Source organism: Athene noctua, chromosome 4 (genome assembly GCF_965140245.1).
Source record: "Athene noctua chromosome 4, bAthNoc1.hap1.1, whole genome shotgun sequence".
NCBI lineage: Eukaryota > Metazoa > Chordata > Aves > Strigiformes > Strigidae > Athene > Athene noctua.
Genome location: NC_134040.1, coordinates 48,041,075 through 48,056,242, shown reverse-complemented (window position 1 = coordinate 48,056,242; position 15,168 = coordinate 48,041,075). Strand labels below are relative to the sequence as shown.

The window sequence follows — 15,168 nt, the reverse complement described above, 5'->3', positions numbered from 1 at the left end:
GAGGGCTGTCTTTTACAGCATGGTACTTGATTGCTTTTCAGAATGGTTTGTCCTGGAGCCCACAAAAGTTTATTTTCTATTTAGCTTTAAACTACAGATAGGAAATAGTTCAAAATATAACTAGTTGAACCACTAAGTAAAAGCAACTATAATCACAGAATGGTTTGTGTCAGAAGAGACCTTAAAGATCATCCAGTTCCAACCCCCCTGCCATGGGCAGGGACACCTTCCCCCAGACCAGGTTGCCCAAAGCCCTGTCCAACCTGACCTGGAACACTGCCAGGGAGGGGGCAGCCACAGCTGCTCTGGGAAACCTGTGCCAGTGTCTCACCACCCTCACCATGAATAATCTCTTCCTCATATCTAATCTAAGTCTACCCACTTTCAGTTTAAAACCATTACCCCTCATCCTATCCCTACACCCCCTGATAAACAGTCCCCAGTTTTCCTGTAGCCCCCTTTAAGTACTGGAAGGCCACTATAAGGTCTCCCTGGAGCCTTCTCTTCTCCAGGCTGATCACCCCCAACTCTCTCAGCCTGTCCTCATAAGGGAGGTGCTCCAGCCCCTGATCATCTTTGTGGCCTCCTCTGGATCCGCTTGAGCAGGTCAATGTCCTTCTTCTGTTGGGGGCCCTAGAGCTGAAGACAGGACTGCAGGTGGAGGCTCATGAGGGTGGAGTAGAGGGAGAGAATCCCCTCCCTCGACCTGCTGGCCACACTTGTCTTGATGCAGCCCAGGATACAGTTGACGTTCTGGGCTGAGAGCACACATTTCGGGCATTCAGTTTTCCATACACTAATACCCCTAAGTCCTTCTCTGCAGTGCTGCTCTCAATGCACTCATTGCCCAGCCTGTATTTGTGCATTTCATTTGTAAATTTGTGCATATGTACATTTGCAGCATGCTTTAGGTAAAATTTAAGGACAAACTTTAAATCACAAACCCACTTGGATACTTTGATGTCAGAAGTTCAGCCCATAATGAATGATGCAGCTTCAAGGCAGGTCACAGACACTTCCATTCCTTTCCCTTCTCCCTCTCTCCACAGATACAGGAAAAAAAAATTGAAAGCAAAGTGCAGTGGAAAAGGATGAAGAAAAATGAGAAAGTGTGAATTCTAGAGAGGCTGAAAATACCTTTTTCACTGCATAGCAGAGGCTAGTGTACAACCCCCAGTGTAATGTGCAGGTCTTCATTACACCTGCTTGTTTTTGTGGTAGCTTTTGTGGTTTTGTGCTCAGATAGGATAGCACAGCATTACTCTATTACTGTCTGGCCTGCTATTTATTACCAGGACAAGAAGTGCATTGTGAACAGGGCCCTTAATATTCATTTTACTCATTTCCTATTGCTGTAGTAGTGTTGAGCAGGGTTACGCTTAAATTTGGCAAGACCGGAATTAAACCATATCCTGGGAAATACAAGTTGTTATTCAAGACTGACATATCTGTATGTCAGTGGTATAATTTATTTTAATTTCCACTGCCAACAGTTGTATTGGAAAAATAGAATTTAAATCTGTTTCCAAAAGCAAAGGTTACACTGAAGCTTTTACCTTTTTTTAACCATCATTTTTTAACCCCCTCAAGCCAGATGGCATTGTTCTTTTGTCTGATACTTGCTTTTAGCTGGCAGCTCCACTCTTGTATGCTAGGATGGTTTTTCCTCTGACTCTGCCGAGCCCTGCTGTCTTGGTGGTGGTTGGTAGTGGTGTCTGCTGGCTTGCCTTGTAGTCGGTGACACAAACCCCATTTTCACCAACTCAGTGCCGGTGTTCAGATGTTGCAGTCTCCTTTCCACTGAACTCTGACTAGCCCGAAGCATCAGCTGTGGAAGAATACCTGGTGGCTGGACCCAAGGCACTGAGGTGTTTGGTGCAGTGGAACCCTGGACCAGCTGTGGTTGTGCAAAGGGCTCTCCTGCGGGTGCCCGCGTGTGGGCTGAGCATCTGTTGGTGAGACGCCCAAAGCCCCATTGCAGCAGAAGGCAGGGCCTGACACTGCTGCAGAACCATCGTCGCAGGGTGTCCTGCTGTGAAAGCTGCTGCTTCCGAACTTGAATCTCATGGCCTGGTGGTCAGGGAGACTGACGTTGGTTCTGCTTTTGGAGTGCCACTGAACAGCACAGTATTGCAGACCTCTGCTTTCGGCATTATTGCCTTCCTTGCCAGAGTTGAGGCAGCCCTTGAATAAAGAGGGTCAGAAAAAATTGCATTGCAAGAGACTCAATTTCAGAGTGACTACAAGGGGAGGATGAGCTTAAGGATGGAAAGGGCTTTGACCTTTGTTACACTTGTGTAAGTTTAATATGATATTGATAACTTGCCTTGGAAGAGGTGCACAGTTAGGTCTAAGTAAGATAAAATATGTAGGTCCAAGAAAGAGGGACATCCATCCTGTACTTGCCGTACAGATGTCGTATCATTCCTTGCTACTTTGGAATGTTGGAGCAATGGAAACTCAGGCTTTTTTGTTGAAGCTCTGCCTTCTTTCAAGTTGTGTTTGTGTTTATATCAATGAAAGAAAAACAACCCTTTTGAAGTTGTTTCACTTCACTTTCTTTAAGGCTAGAAATCATACAGTTAAGTGTCAGACTTCATCTATTTCCTGTGCTGTACCTCCAGGCTGATACTATGAGATAGAACTATTTATATTTTGCAGAGTTAAAATGTAATGTGTTAACTTGTGAATGTGTGTCAACTGATTAGTTAAGAAAGGACGAATTGTTTTATGAAACTGGTTGTTAATATGGAAGCTAAAGTGAAGCCGGAAGGATTTGGCTCTTCATAGCCTATACCATGGATTCTGAATCACTGAGTCATTGTACTCAGTGGTTTCTAAAATGTTTGATTTGAAACTTGGCTTGTGAAGTAACATAGGGACCAACAACTGTTCTTCTGAAGCAATGTTTTATTTATTCTGTTTCTGTAGTTTACCTATGCTTCTACAGTGCTCAGTATAAATTTTCACTTTAACAGGATCTCCAAACTTGGGTGAATGGTGCTAACGAAAATGGCTTTGTCCTCGTCTCATTTGGAGCTGGAGTGAAATACCTGTCAGAAGATATAGCAAATAAGTTAGCACATGCTCTGGCAAGACTGCCTCAGAGAGTTATTTGGAGGTAAGTGCGATGATAGATGTACTTGGGGTGATTTGAAGCATGCTTATTTCCTATTGTGCCATCTTGATCTAGAGCTGCAGAAGCTGAAATTGAGACAGTCTGGGTGGCACAGAGGACCTGACTCTTTTGAAAGACACTCTTCGTGGAAATGTTGAAGTCCCCTGGTAATGATTTTGTGGCAGAATAAGGCATAGGTTATACTCCTATGCTGAGTTTATATCCTAGAAGGATTGGAGACAGTGAAAAGAGTGTCTGAGGTTATAACATTTGTGACATACTGTCATCATTTCTGATAAAGAAGCCACCCTAGGGAGCAAGAATGACAACCTGCTGGTTTTGTCCTAGGTTTTCTTTCTTCTTTCTCTTCTTTGCCTTTTCAGGCCCTTTCTCTTCTTTTATCTGTAAACAGAGACTTTAATAATTGCTCTTCTGTGAGAAATTGGAGGAAGAAAAATCTGCAGGAATAAAAGTCACTAATAAGCTTTCTCAGCTCTAAAAACATTGAGTGATGCTCTCAACTTACCGTAAAAATCCAAGAACTGTTTAGTCAGCTCTGCCTTACATGGAGAGTTGCTCTGGAATATAATTCAGAGGAGTTCATATGAACCACTGGTTTCCAAATAATCAGTGTCTTACAGTTTGACTGCTGTCCTTGCTGTGCTTTCAGACTTGTATTAGCAGTCTATTTAGTGGCCTGTTCCCCACCATCTCTTTGGGACTGTTTTTACTGCTGTGTGTAATTCAAATAGTGAACCTCACTAATGAACAGGAAAATGGAAATTCTTCAGGCTATGGCACAGAACCTTTGGTAGTTGCAGTAAAGATCTCATCAGTTTTTGTTTAGAGCCACTATGCGTTTGTTAGGAAGCCTGCAACACTGCTTGGTTTGTAATTATTAGTCCCAGTTGATGTTACTGCTTTTATTTTGTTTTATCCTTTGATCATGTTTTCCCTGGAATGTTTTTCTGTAGGAAGTATCCACTTTCTGTAGTAAATAAATCAATTTTACTGGATTTTTCTTGGGGGTAGCTTTTTTTAAGGCAAAAGCAACAATCTTAGTTGAAGCCTTCTTTTAAAATTTGTAATTTTCCTCACTAGTATTTCCTTACCAATGTTTGGGGTTTTTAATCTTTTATTCTGATTTTGTTATCTGCAATCTATTATCTGCTGAATGGCTTTTTGCATAAGGGAACCCACCTGCTGTATCTTTCCATCGTGATTTGTGGAGTGGGAAGATGTCCCTGGCACTAGATGTAAGACATGGTCTTTGGGAGAGTTGAGCAAGTGGCTTTCAGTCACCCCCGTGGAAATTTGAGATCCACAATTAAATACCTGAATATGATATTATAAACCCAACTTTACTTTGTGGTTTGTTGATTGTGGGTTTTTTGTTCTTTAGTTCATTGACCTATGACCTGTGTTGGACTCAGGTGGTTTTATACTGGGTATTTCTGAAAATTGGAAAGGTGGTACTGCTTGGCAGTCTTTATGTCATGATGCTAAATCAGTGAAATTTTTGTAGTTCTTTTTACACTTCTGATTATGGAGTGTTAATTAGAGCCAAAACCAGTAACATAGTTTATTTGGTTTTAAATAACTTAGTGTAAATAACGTAGGCTTTTTTCAACATGCAGAATGTACAAGCCAGTTGTAAAGATGTATAGCTTGCTTAATTGGGAATATGTAGGTGATTCTTTATGAAGTTACAGTTCTAATGCTCTCTAGTAACCAGAATATTTTTACGTTGTTCAATGGAGCTGTCATAAGAGCTCTAAGCTCTTAGTAGTCACCTGTAATTTTTTTCCTCTTTCTTTTCTGTTTAGAATGTATTTAACTTTCTATATTAACTGTATATAACACAAATATGTAAATTAGTTTGTACTTTGAGCCTGCATCTTATGGGCTAAACTTTTCCAGCTCTGGTGAGCAAGATGTTGCCATTGGGTTTCAGGCAATTGAGCAAGTTAAAAAACTGTATTTGTCTCCCAGTCTGATCCCAAACTTTTTATCAATAGCTTCTTGCCTCATAAGCTGAGCTGTCAGTCTTTCCCTTCCTGATAATAGTAATTCCTTTTAAAGTAAGTTATCAAGAGCTACAGGAAACTGGCCAACTGAAAGGGAACACCTCATGGTGATGGTAGGGATTATTATTTGTGTGGTGGTGGGGTATTTTCAGTGGAATTATTTATCTAGTAGCAGCCAGAGTCTTCAGTAAAACAATGGAGTTAGAACCATAGAGAGGTTATAAAACCTCCTACCAGTCTTAGAGGTAAGAGTTATATATGCTTTGAGAGGGAACTGTCTTGCTTTTATATTAACAGAAAACATTGCATTTCAATCCAGTTTGTAAGGAAACTGAATCATGAGAACATGAAGTTGGAAGTTATTAGCCATTTACAGCACTTTGAGGATATTTTGTTTTCTTGTAACAGTAAACAGTATCACTGTGTAACTGGAAATGTGCTTAGGGCTCATGGATCATTTGGTTTGATTCTCTTGTTTGAGTTTATTGATTTTTTGAGGTCTTGATAATTCAGCTTCTATTTGATTTTATTGGTTTAGGTTTTCAGGAAACAAACCAAGGAATTTGGGCAACAATACAAAGCTTATAGAATGGTTACCACAAAATGACCTCCTTGGTGAGTATCTATTTTGATCATATATTGCTTATTTTCACTCGAGTTCAGGTTGCTCCTCCAACAATATTCTGAATTAGCAGTCATTATAGAGCTAGGGTAACTTATGTAATGGAGGTTATAGTACAGGAATATAGAATTTGTCAGAATTTCAAGATGGTGAAATCAAACACCTTTCTGATGTTAACTATCTTTCCCTGGTACTGACTCCCATTTTTTTTGTCTGAGTGAATAGGGTAGGAGGACATAGTTATTCCAAAGACCTATTTGGCCTAATAAATGGGAAAATGCTTTGATAAGTGTCTTCTGTACCATGGAAGCTATGCAGTGCAGGGGAAAATAATTATTAAAGATAAATAAGAAGAAATTTTCTTGAATCTGCTATTTTAGGGAACTGATGACTGTAACTGTTAATTTCTCTGTTATGAAAAAGTGTGGAATGGTGTTCACTGGTCTTCATGGAAAAGTCATAAAACTAAGCATACAAAATCTGTTCACATTGCATCAAAACGAGTTTTAGGGGTCTGTACACACTGCTGTATACATACGCATTTATTTATTTTTCTCCAAAGGAACCTCTAGCAGAAGTTGGCTATGTGTTGCAAGCCGGCAATACCCTTTCTGTTTAACCTGAGATATTCCAGGTTCTCAGGTGCAGAGATGAAACTTGATATTTTTCCATCTTTTGGTAAAGAGTATGTATGTTAGGGTCTGTGTATTGTATTTTATTTTTTTCCTTTCCTTCACTTTTGAAGGGTAGCTGAGTACTCTGCAGATCCAAGGGGCCACAGAATAGATGTCTCTGGGGTACCTGGATGCTTTTGTGTTTGCAGAACATCTCCAGTGCTATGATGGGTGCTGCTGAATGTATTAAACGTGTGTGCGTCATTGTGTGTGCATGTCAGCTGGAGTATTTATCATAATAAATTAGGCAAATGACTTTTAAAGCAAGTAGATTTGTTTTGGTTACTAAATTGCTCTGAGGCATTCTCATTTTTCCATTACATAAGGTGGTTATCATTATTGTCAGATCTTGCTAGCCTTAAGTAAGGCATGTGAAACTTTAGAGAGAATGTAACATCAGTTGTCCTTTCATTTGTATTTCATATGAATAACGAGCCAGGGAGAGAGCGTTTTTCCTCATATGTACTGCTATATTGGTTGTAGTCACCACCTGCAGCTGCTCAGGAGTAAACCATGTACATTAATTACTCCATTAATAATTTTACACAACTCATATACATGAAAATTTTCTTTGCATTAGCTGTTCCCTCTCTTAGTGTATAAGAAAATCATCTAATGCATGTGAAATTTCAGTGAAGTGGGTTTAAGGAGAACTTTAGAACAAGTGGCATTCATTTTTGCCTTCCTGAATTGCAGCCACAGAAACATGGTAACAAATGTGTTGTACCCTGTTGCTTCAACAACTTTACATGAAGAAGATGTAATTATTTTTTTTTAATCTTCATGCCTATTCTGTTTTCAGGTCACTCTAACATTAAAGCTTTTCTTAGTCACGGAGGTTTGAACAGCATTTTTGAAACCATGTACCATGGGGTCCCGGTGGTGGGGATTCCCCTTTTTGGAGACCATTATGATACTATGACTCGTGTGCAGGCCAAAGGCATGGGAATATTGTTAAACTGGAAGACTGTCACTGAGAGTGAATTGTATGAAGCCCTAAGAAAAGTTATTAATGATCCCAGGTATGGAATGAGCAACTGTTTCTTGCTTTTATTTTAAGTTATTGTTATAGGTTATATAGGTTATATATATAGATAGAGGTTATAATATAATAGCATATACAGAACCTTTGTGCAAGGGAAAAAAAATCATGTTGGGATTTATTTGTGTGTACAGTTGGGGCAAGTCTTTGGATGGTTGTCCTGTTTCACAAGATGACTCAGTTGATCAGGTTTCTGGGTAGGTGCTAAACTGCTTGCTCAGTGTACCAAAACTCAGTTGACTCATTTGCTTTTTGCAAGAGCTGCCATGTGAAGGGCAGAAAGGTTATAGAAACAAACCTCTCCTGACTTACTCCTTGTTGCTGGCCAATGTCTCTGTTCGTGTGTCTTGATTACTCCATGTTTAGCAGTCTGTCTGTTGTGTTGACTAAGGGCCCTGGAGCAAAATATAGGTATATGATTGTAGGATGGCATGTTTGGAACTTAGCTAAAAATATGGAGGTATTCAAAAAGAGTGCCTCTTTAGAAAAAAGATGCATGATTGGATTTTAAAATAATAATAACAATATTATTTTCCTGTTCTGGCCAGTAATACCTCTCTTAAGGTCAGGAGGGTCACTTGCATTTATTGCAAATGGCAGTGTTCTAACAAATTCATATGAAAATGAAGACTCCAGTCTGGGTTTTGTAATTTTTTTTTTTTTTTACTCAGGTAGAATAAGTAAAAGCTCATGAGCTGGGTTTCATAACTAATTCCAGAAAATGAATTTGCTCAGGGGTATTAAAGTGCAAGGAAGGTTACTTTACAGGTTTGTTCCAGCTGTTCTGTTTTAAACATCTGTGATGTTCAGACTGTATCCAGATTTAAAATAATGATGTGTTAGCTGTTGGTTTATTGTACCAAGCTAACTGTAGTTTTGGAGTACGGTGCTGACAATGCCTCTTGCTTTCACGGAAGCAAAATCATTAAGTGGCACTTGCCTTGGGAAAGGAGAAACCTGTAAGGAGCAAGCAGCAGAACCCCAGCAAAGGGGAATGTTACTAAAGAGGTCTTGATAACATCGGTTGCATCACCCTTCCCTTGTGCAATTATCCTTAGTATAAAGGTGAGTTCTGTGTAAATAACCTGTTGACCCCACAGGTGAAGTGAGGGGGAAGAGAAGGAATTTGACAAGTTCTGGGGACAGTATGTTGACAAAAATAAGTTTTAGGCTGAACTCTGGACCCAAGAAGAAATAGTTTATTGTGTAATCAAAACCAAGTTTTTCATTTTGTTCTGTATTTGTCTAGTAATTCAGTTGCACAATCGCATACATGAGTGCTGTGTTAGGGTATGTTGCCACTTCACAGTGGAAAGGGCAAATGTGTCTCACTGGGTAGGATTCATTTTGGATTAGATAAGACTCCTCTCTGGCAGCAGGTCAGCTTGGCTATTCATCGCTTTGCTGGAGGGTGGATTTCTGCCTTTAGTCACACACAGGTCTGCTTTTCTAGTCATTCTTCATCAATAAGCTGTAAGGACTGATTTAAAGACAGATTATCTAGCCCTCTGTATGGTGCTGGCTGCAAGAGTCCTATGGTAATAGGCTCTGAAGAGGCTTAAATATATTTACGTGTTTGCAGGCTTGTATTGCTCAGAGCACTGACAACCTTTTTTCCTTTCTTCACTTTTCTCTTTTTCTTCCCCGCAGCTACCGACAGCGGGCCCAGAGGCTGTCTGAGATTCACAAAGACCAACCTGGTCATCCTGTTAACCGGACTGTATACTGGATTAATTACATCCTCCGTCACAACGGAGCCCAACATCTACGTGCCGCTGTTTACAGCATCTCTTTATATCAGTATTTCTTACTGGATATTGCCTTTGTTGTACTAGTGGGTGCTGCCTTACTTTATTATATTTTGGCCAGGATGACAAAATTTATCCGCAAACAAAGCAAACATCTTTGGTCAAATGATGAACATAGCGCTGTCAATGGACATTACCAAAATGGGATACCAAATGGCAAATATAGAAGAAATGGCCACATTAAGCATGAAAAAAAGGTGAAATGAGCCAACTGCCCTATGTAAAGTAGTAATGAATCAGATCAGTAATCGAATTTTATCGCTGTAACTTAGTCTAACAACTACTTAAAACCTCAATAAGCAGTTCTAACACTCCCCCTTCAGTATGTAATATTACGTGACAAAATTCTACAGAACTAAGAAAAGTCTTTAAAAAAAAAAAAAAGCACAACCTAAAGTGGAAAATATTTTATTCTTAATAGTAATGCAGAGAGGTTATTTTGGCACTGAAGTTTTTAGAAGCCTTAATTCTCTAAAGTTATACAAAGATTGTATTTATGAATTTTCAGTTTTTAAAAGCTAAATGTGTGTGTCCCAAGTGAGGAGAGGTTTCTTTTTATTTGCAGAGGTTTTTCCCCTTTTATTTTTTTATTATTTTAATATATCCATCTTCTAGCTGAGAGAACTTTAGTGCTAGTTCTGTGTTTCCTTTGTGGAAGATTCAACATGTTGTATAAGAATGTTTTAAAAAAATTAATAATTTCCCAGTCTTTGTGCAAGAAAGAGCAAGTTGCGGACTGAGAACACAAATTTAAAAAAAAAAAATCTCAAAATGAGCACTGAAGAAAAATGGCAAAAATATGTACTCATTTTACTGATAAGCTGCATGACTCTTCTGCTCACTATCAGTACTTTGGAGAAAAGGGTCTTGAGCAAGTCTACAATATGTCCTGATTTTTAATTTATACAATATTGTATTCGTTGCCTTTCTCTGCATATATAATTTATGCCATGAAAATATTAGGGAGTCTTATTTCAGTTTAAAATATGGCTGTGTGGGAAGTAGATTTGCATAATTAAGAAAAATAAATGAAACAGCAACAAAAAAGATCTAGCCCTGTGCTCAACACAGAAGGTTTTGTAGTGGCCTAGAGCTGTGCAGAATCAAACCACTATTTGGGGTTTGTTTAAAAAAAACAACAAGCAACAAATGTACCCCACACCCTCCCAATGTTGAATGTCTATCCTATTAATTCTCATTATTATTAAGTTCTTTCTAAATCGCAGTGTTGTAGATGTTCTCTTTCAATGGTAGTATCTGGAAAAATATTACTTTCTATTAGTCTGGGCCACGCAATCCATGTTTCACATAGTTGCCAATACGAATTCTCTGATGCGAGATGGGAGGCCGCTCCCCAGGTGGGTGACCAGCATCCTTCCAAGGTCTGACGGGACCCCACGGCGTGGGGTGAAGCCTGGCCACCCAAGCGCAAGGTTTGCAGAGGTGGTTGTCTCCCCCTTCCCTCGCTACGGCCCCTCCCTGCAACAATCTCTTTCAATCATTGTCGCCGACATGGGACGCTGGCGTTGGTGTGCACCAAGGGTGGGGATGCAGGGCGCTGGGCATAAAATCATAACTGCCCTGCTGAACCACAGTTGGCAACTATGAGTTTATTTCCATGTCATTCTGTTTACTTGGAATTTGCACTACACATGTTGTGAGTGTATGCTTTATTTATTTGAAATCCCATGTCTGAAAGAGAAAGGAAAGAAACCCCTTTACCTAGTGTTGTTCACTAACACGGAAAGAGTTGTGATGATTACAGAATGCTGAGCTCATCTTCATACACGGTGATGCAATATTTCACTATCATTCCATCAGGAGCCTCTATCCTATAGCAATAAATAACAGTACAGATATGTTTCTAATATACAGTACAGCTACTTGTACTGCTTTCTGAATACTTGAAGAAAATCGTATTATAAATAAGCCTATTAGCTATATCTTTTTACAATCTTGCAGTTTGTGGCGACTAAAGGAGCACACAGAGGCAATGAACGGTGGGATGGTATTAAGACTTCGAGTGTATGAATGACTTGGTTTAAATGTTTTTTTTTGGCATTGAAGAAGGTACAAAAGCACTGACCGGATGATTAAGCATAATTTAATCTCCACTGTGATAAAACTTAAGCAATAAACATGGATTTAATAGAGAAATTCTGTTGTTGGAAGTATATTTTTGTTCAAATGAATGCCGTTTATTTTTGAGTACCCAGTGTGTGAGTGTATATAAATGTGGATGCTTATTAAGATGCACAAATTCTTTCTTCTCAGCATGTACCATGATGCATGATACATATTTGAAATCAAAAGTTATTATATTTTATGAATGTAGATCTGTTTTCTGTAGGAGCATTGAATCAGTTGAAAGATGGAATACTTAACCAGATACCTCTTTTTTTTTAAGGCAGTTAAATTTTTTTAAAGTTTATGTGAATATTCCTGGTGAAGTATGTTTCTTCTGTACATGTTAAGTTATACCCATTTATTGGAAAGCAAAACAAAAAGATTTTTCAGTGATATTAGATGAGAAGATTGATTTCTGAATATTCTCTGTAGATAAAAACATGCTGCAATTCAGTTGGAAAAAGAGGAAGTTGCTGCATTATTAATTGTGTTACCACACCTCTAGATGGGTCTGATCCACCTAATCTATAGAAATACCTGTTGCGTTCAAAGTTACTGTCTTGTAAATTCAAATACAATCTCTTGTAGTTATTTTTCAGCCCTCCGCTGGAAAGAGGAACCTATATTAGATGAAGCAGATGGATAATGGTGTGGGGGGAACATTTCCACAAAACATGCCTGACGGAGAGTAAAACTGGTGCAAAATTAGTCACTTAGGTGTTCCTGGGGCAGGTGTGCAGGAGTCCTTAGGCAACACAGCACAACTGTGTGACCTGCAGCTCTCATGCAGCTTTCTAAATGGGCTTCACCCCTCTCCCAAATATGTGTGTATTCAAAGAAAGGTAACTGGAGCAGAAGAAATAAAATATTCTGTGGGCAGAACTAGCAGACAAGAAATAGCCCCAATAAGAAGTAGAAAAGACACGTGCCACTTGCATAAAGATTTTCAAAGACACTTGAGATACTTGGGCACTTGCCATAGGTTTTGGAATTCTGCTTTCTGATTTCCTTTGAATAGCTCAACAATCCAAGAAGAAAGCAGCTGTAAAAACAAGACAGTTTAATTATCACCTACAGAAATAGCTTCTGGAGATGGTTATCAAGTATTCAGAGTTCAAGGAAATCAATGAGTCTGCTAGCAGATTTTTCTTCCTCCCCAGATCACTTGCAAAATGAGGGTTTTTAATACTATTCTGTGTTAATGTCGTCTTGATGTTCTTGAAAGATACCACTTTTCATGAAGTTGCTTATGTTCTCTTTTATTCTGTGGCATGGTAAGTATGCAGTATTTGCTGTAGTTAGTCTGATCGTTACATCTGTAGCGAGGTGAAAATACTAGTGTATGCATTTAAGCAAACTGTTAGCGCTGTTATTTAGAGGGTGCTAAATTTTCTCCCTTAATTTGTGTGGGTACATCTAAGTTGTTTATTTGTATATGAAATCTAATACATGTGTATATCTGTATTGGAAACAGAAGGTGGCCATCTGATTCCTTCTGAACCTGAGCTTCATCTGCTTTGGTGATTTTTTTTTTTTTTTTTTTTTTTTAAGACATCAGCACTTTATTAATAAACTTTTGGGGTTTTCTGGTATCTTGACCAGGGACTCTTACCTTCCTTGCTGTACAACACTAGAGATGGCTAGTGGTCAACAACTTAAGAGGTGTGCTGATTCTTTCAAGTGACATAATTTTTGACATAGATACTGTAATTTTTTCTGCAATGAGATCATATAACTTGAGATGTGTTTCTGTTTCGGGGTGTGGGGGGAATGTGTGTTTAAAGATGGATATAACAAATCCAGTAATATGTTCCTTTAGATTGTGTATTGGGATAAACAGTGCACATGCTTGCAAAAAGAAGTGGGCTGTAATACTATCAAATACTTTTGTTGTCCCCCAGAATGGTAATACTCTGACTTACAAGAAAGAAGGCAACACCTTTAATGAGAAGGTTCAGTTATGTAAATATGAGAGAAGAGTCTCTGAAGTCATGTGGCTGTTCTTTATATTAAAGGTCTAGGTGTGTTACAGAACAAAGGTAAAAGCTACTCTATTGCACTTGGGTTTTGAAGAACAGTGCTCAGGTTTTTTTAACAGTTCACCAGTAGGATGAAGGATTAGGATGAAGATCTTGTGAGGGAAAGGGGAGGGGAGAAGGAGAAGGAATTTTCCTCAGAAATTTCATGTTTTCTTTCTGTGAATTGTTTTTACACTTTTTTTAAATTCCAGTCCAACAGCACTGGTAGGAGAGAGGTAGCTATATTCAGAACGACAATAACTCCTTCCTTTCATTTAGATAATTATAAAAATTTAATTGGGAAATGCAGGAAAAGAGACCCAAACAAAACCAACAACCACCTCTGGCTATATTTTGGTACACATTCCAAATCTGCACTGTGGATAACAAGGGGGAAAATTCCCTCTTTGCCATAGCAAGCAAATGTTCCTGTGTTTCAAGATGAAGCATTTTGCAGGGATCGGCGTTGGTGCTCAGCCAGCTTTGAAACCAGCCAGATTGTTGAGGGAATGTAAAAAGGCATGTTTAAAAATACATGTGTAACTCCAGACTGCATACTGAACCATGATACCAAGTCTGAGGTTTTACTCACCTGTTTGATCAATACTGTCTATTATGCATTGAACAGAGAAGACGGTCTTAAAAGAAACTGCATTAATCTTCTGAGACAGCCTTCTGCCACTGTTTGGTAAATACTGCAGACCAGTTGAGGCTTATTTATCCTAATGAAAATTACACCTTTCAGTGGTATACAACAGATTCATCTAGGGCTGTGGATGTGTTTGCTCTTTTTAAACAAGAAACAACCAATGCTAAAATTTATTTCACTGTAAAATAACAAATATCAGAGCATGCCATGCATCTCTGTCTTGGTCTTTTTAGTTAGCCTGTGATGAAACAAAAGTTGGTTGGAAAAGGTTGTTTCACATAGGTTGAGGGGATGGAAGCTTGAGCAATAGTTAGAGAAATCTTGGAAAGTACACGCTGGAAGTTACTCTTGTCTTCACATGTTCCTCGTGGCTAAGAGGATACATTAGGTTTATATTATTTAGGTATTATAGAGGAGTTAGAAAAATGGAGAGACAAGGAGTACCAAAGCATTGTGAGTCAGTTCAGGAATTGCTCCTTAGAAGAACAGTACTGTACGTTTCAGCATGAATTGGGGAAATTTGGATTTGAAGAGTCTCTTGATTAAAGTGTGTCAAATTGGTGTTTGAACCACAGACGGCACCCTTCAGTGAGATTAGAAGTGCTGTCATGAAAGTACTGGTCTATGAAAAATACAGATGAAAGCATCAACTTACAAACGGCATAATTGCAATGCATGCAGCACTAATTGGCTTTTTAATGTTAATATGATTATATGGTAATGAAATAATTGTATGTCTAGGTGTAAGAACTGAGGCTGGGGAGGAGTGATTACTAAAGCAAAAAACAATATAGAGTAACTTGTAGATGAGCATGAAGATCTTCGGTAGGCAATTAGTGTAATACACACCCAGTGGTATTTTTAAACCAGATGTTTTTCACATGTCTACCAAAGTGCTCAGGGCCCTCTTCTCTATAATAGGTGGTTTATGATGCTGTAGTCAACTTGTCATAAAATGAGTGTTCATGTAGTATCTCCATCTCACTGTTTAAGATTTGTCTGATTCTTTCACTGAAGATGTCCTGCGGTCTATTGAGTCTGTTGCCTAACCACTGCCTTAATTTTTGATTCACCTCATCTCAT

At 38.8% G+C, this 15,168-nt stretch overlaps 1 protein-coding gene across 3 annotated transcripts in view; it reads left to right on the top strand.

Moving 5' to 3' along the window:
* The window catches only part of UGT8 (UDP glycosyltransferase 8), a 49,297-nt gene extending 37,719 nt beyond the window's left edge, over positions 1-11,578 (top strand). For all 3 annotated transcript variants that reach the window (XM_074905175.1, XM_074905176.1, XM_074905177.1), the window contains 4 exons: positions 2,979-3,121; positions 5,684-5,760; positions 7,244-7,463; positions 9,134-11,578. In XM_074905175.1, coding sequence (XP_074761276.1) covers positions 2,979-3,121; positions 5,684-5,760; positions 7,244-7,463; positions 9,134-9,497 — 804 coding nt within the window. In that variant the 3' untranslated portion in view covers positions 9,498-11,578. The remainder of the gene's footprint in view (positions 1-2,978; positions 3,122-5,683; positions 5,761-7,243; positions 7,464-9,133) is intronic.
* The last annotated feature ends 3,590 nt before the right edge of the window (positions 11,579-15,168 follow it).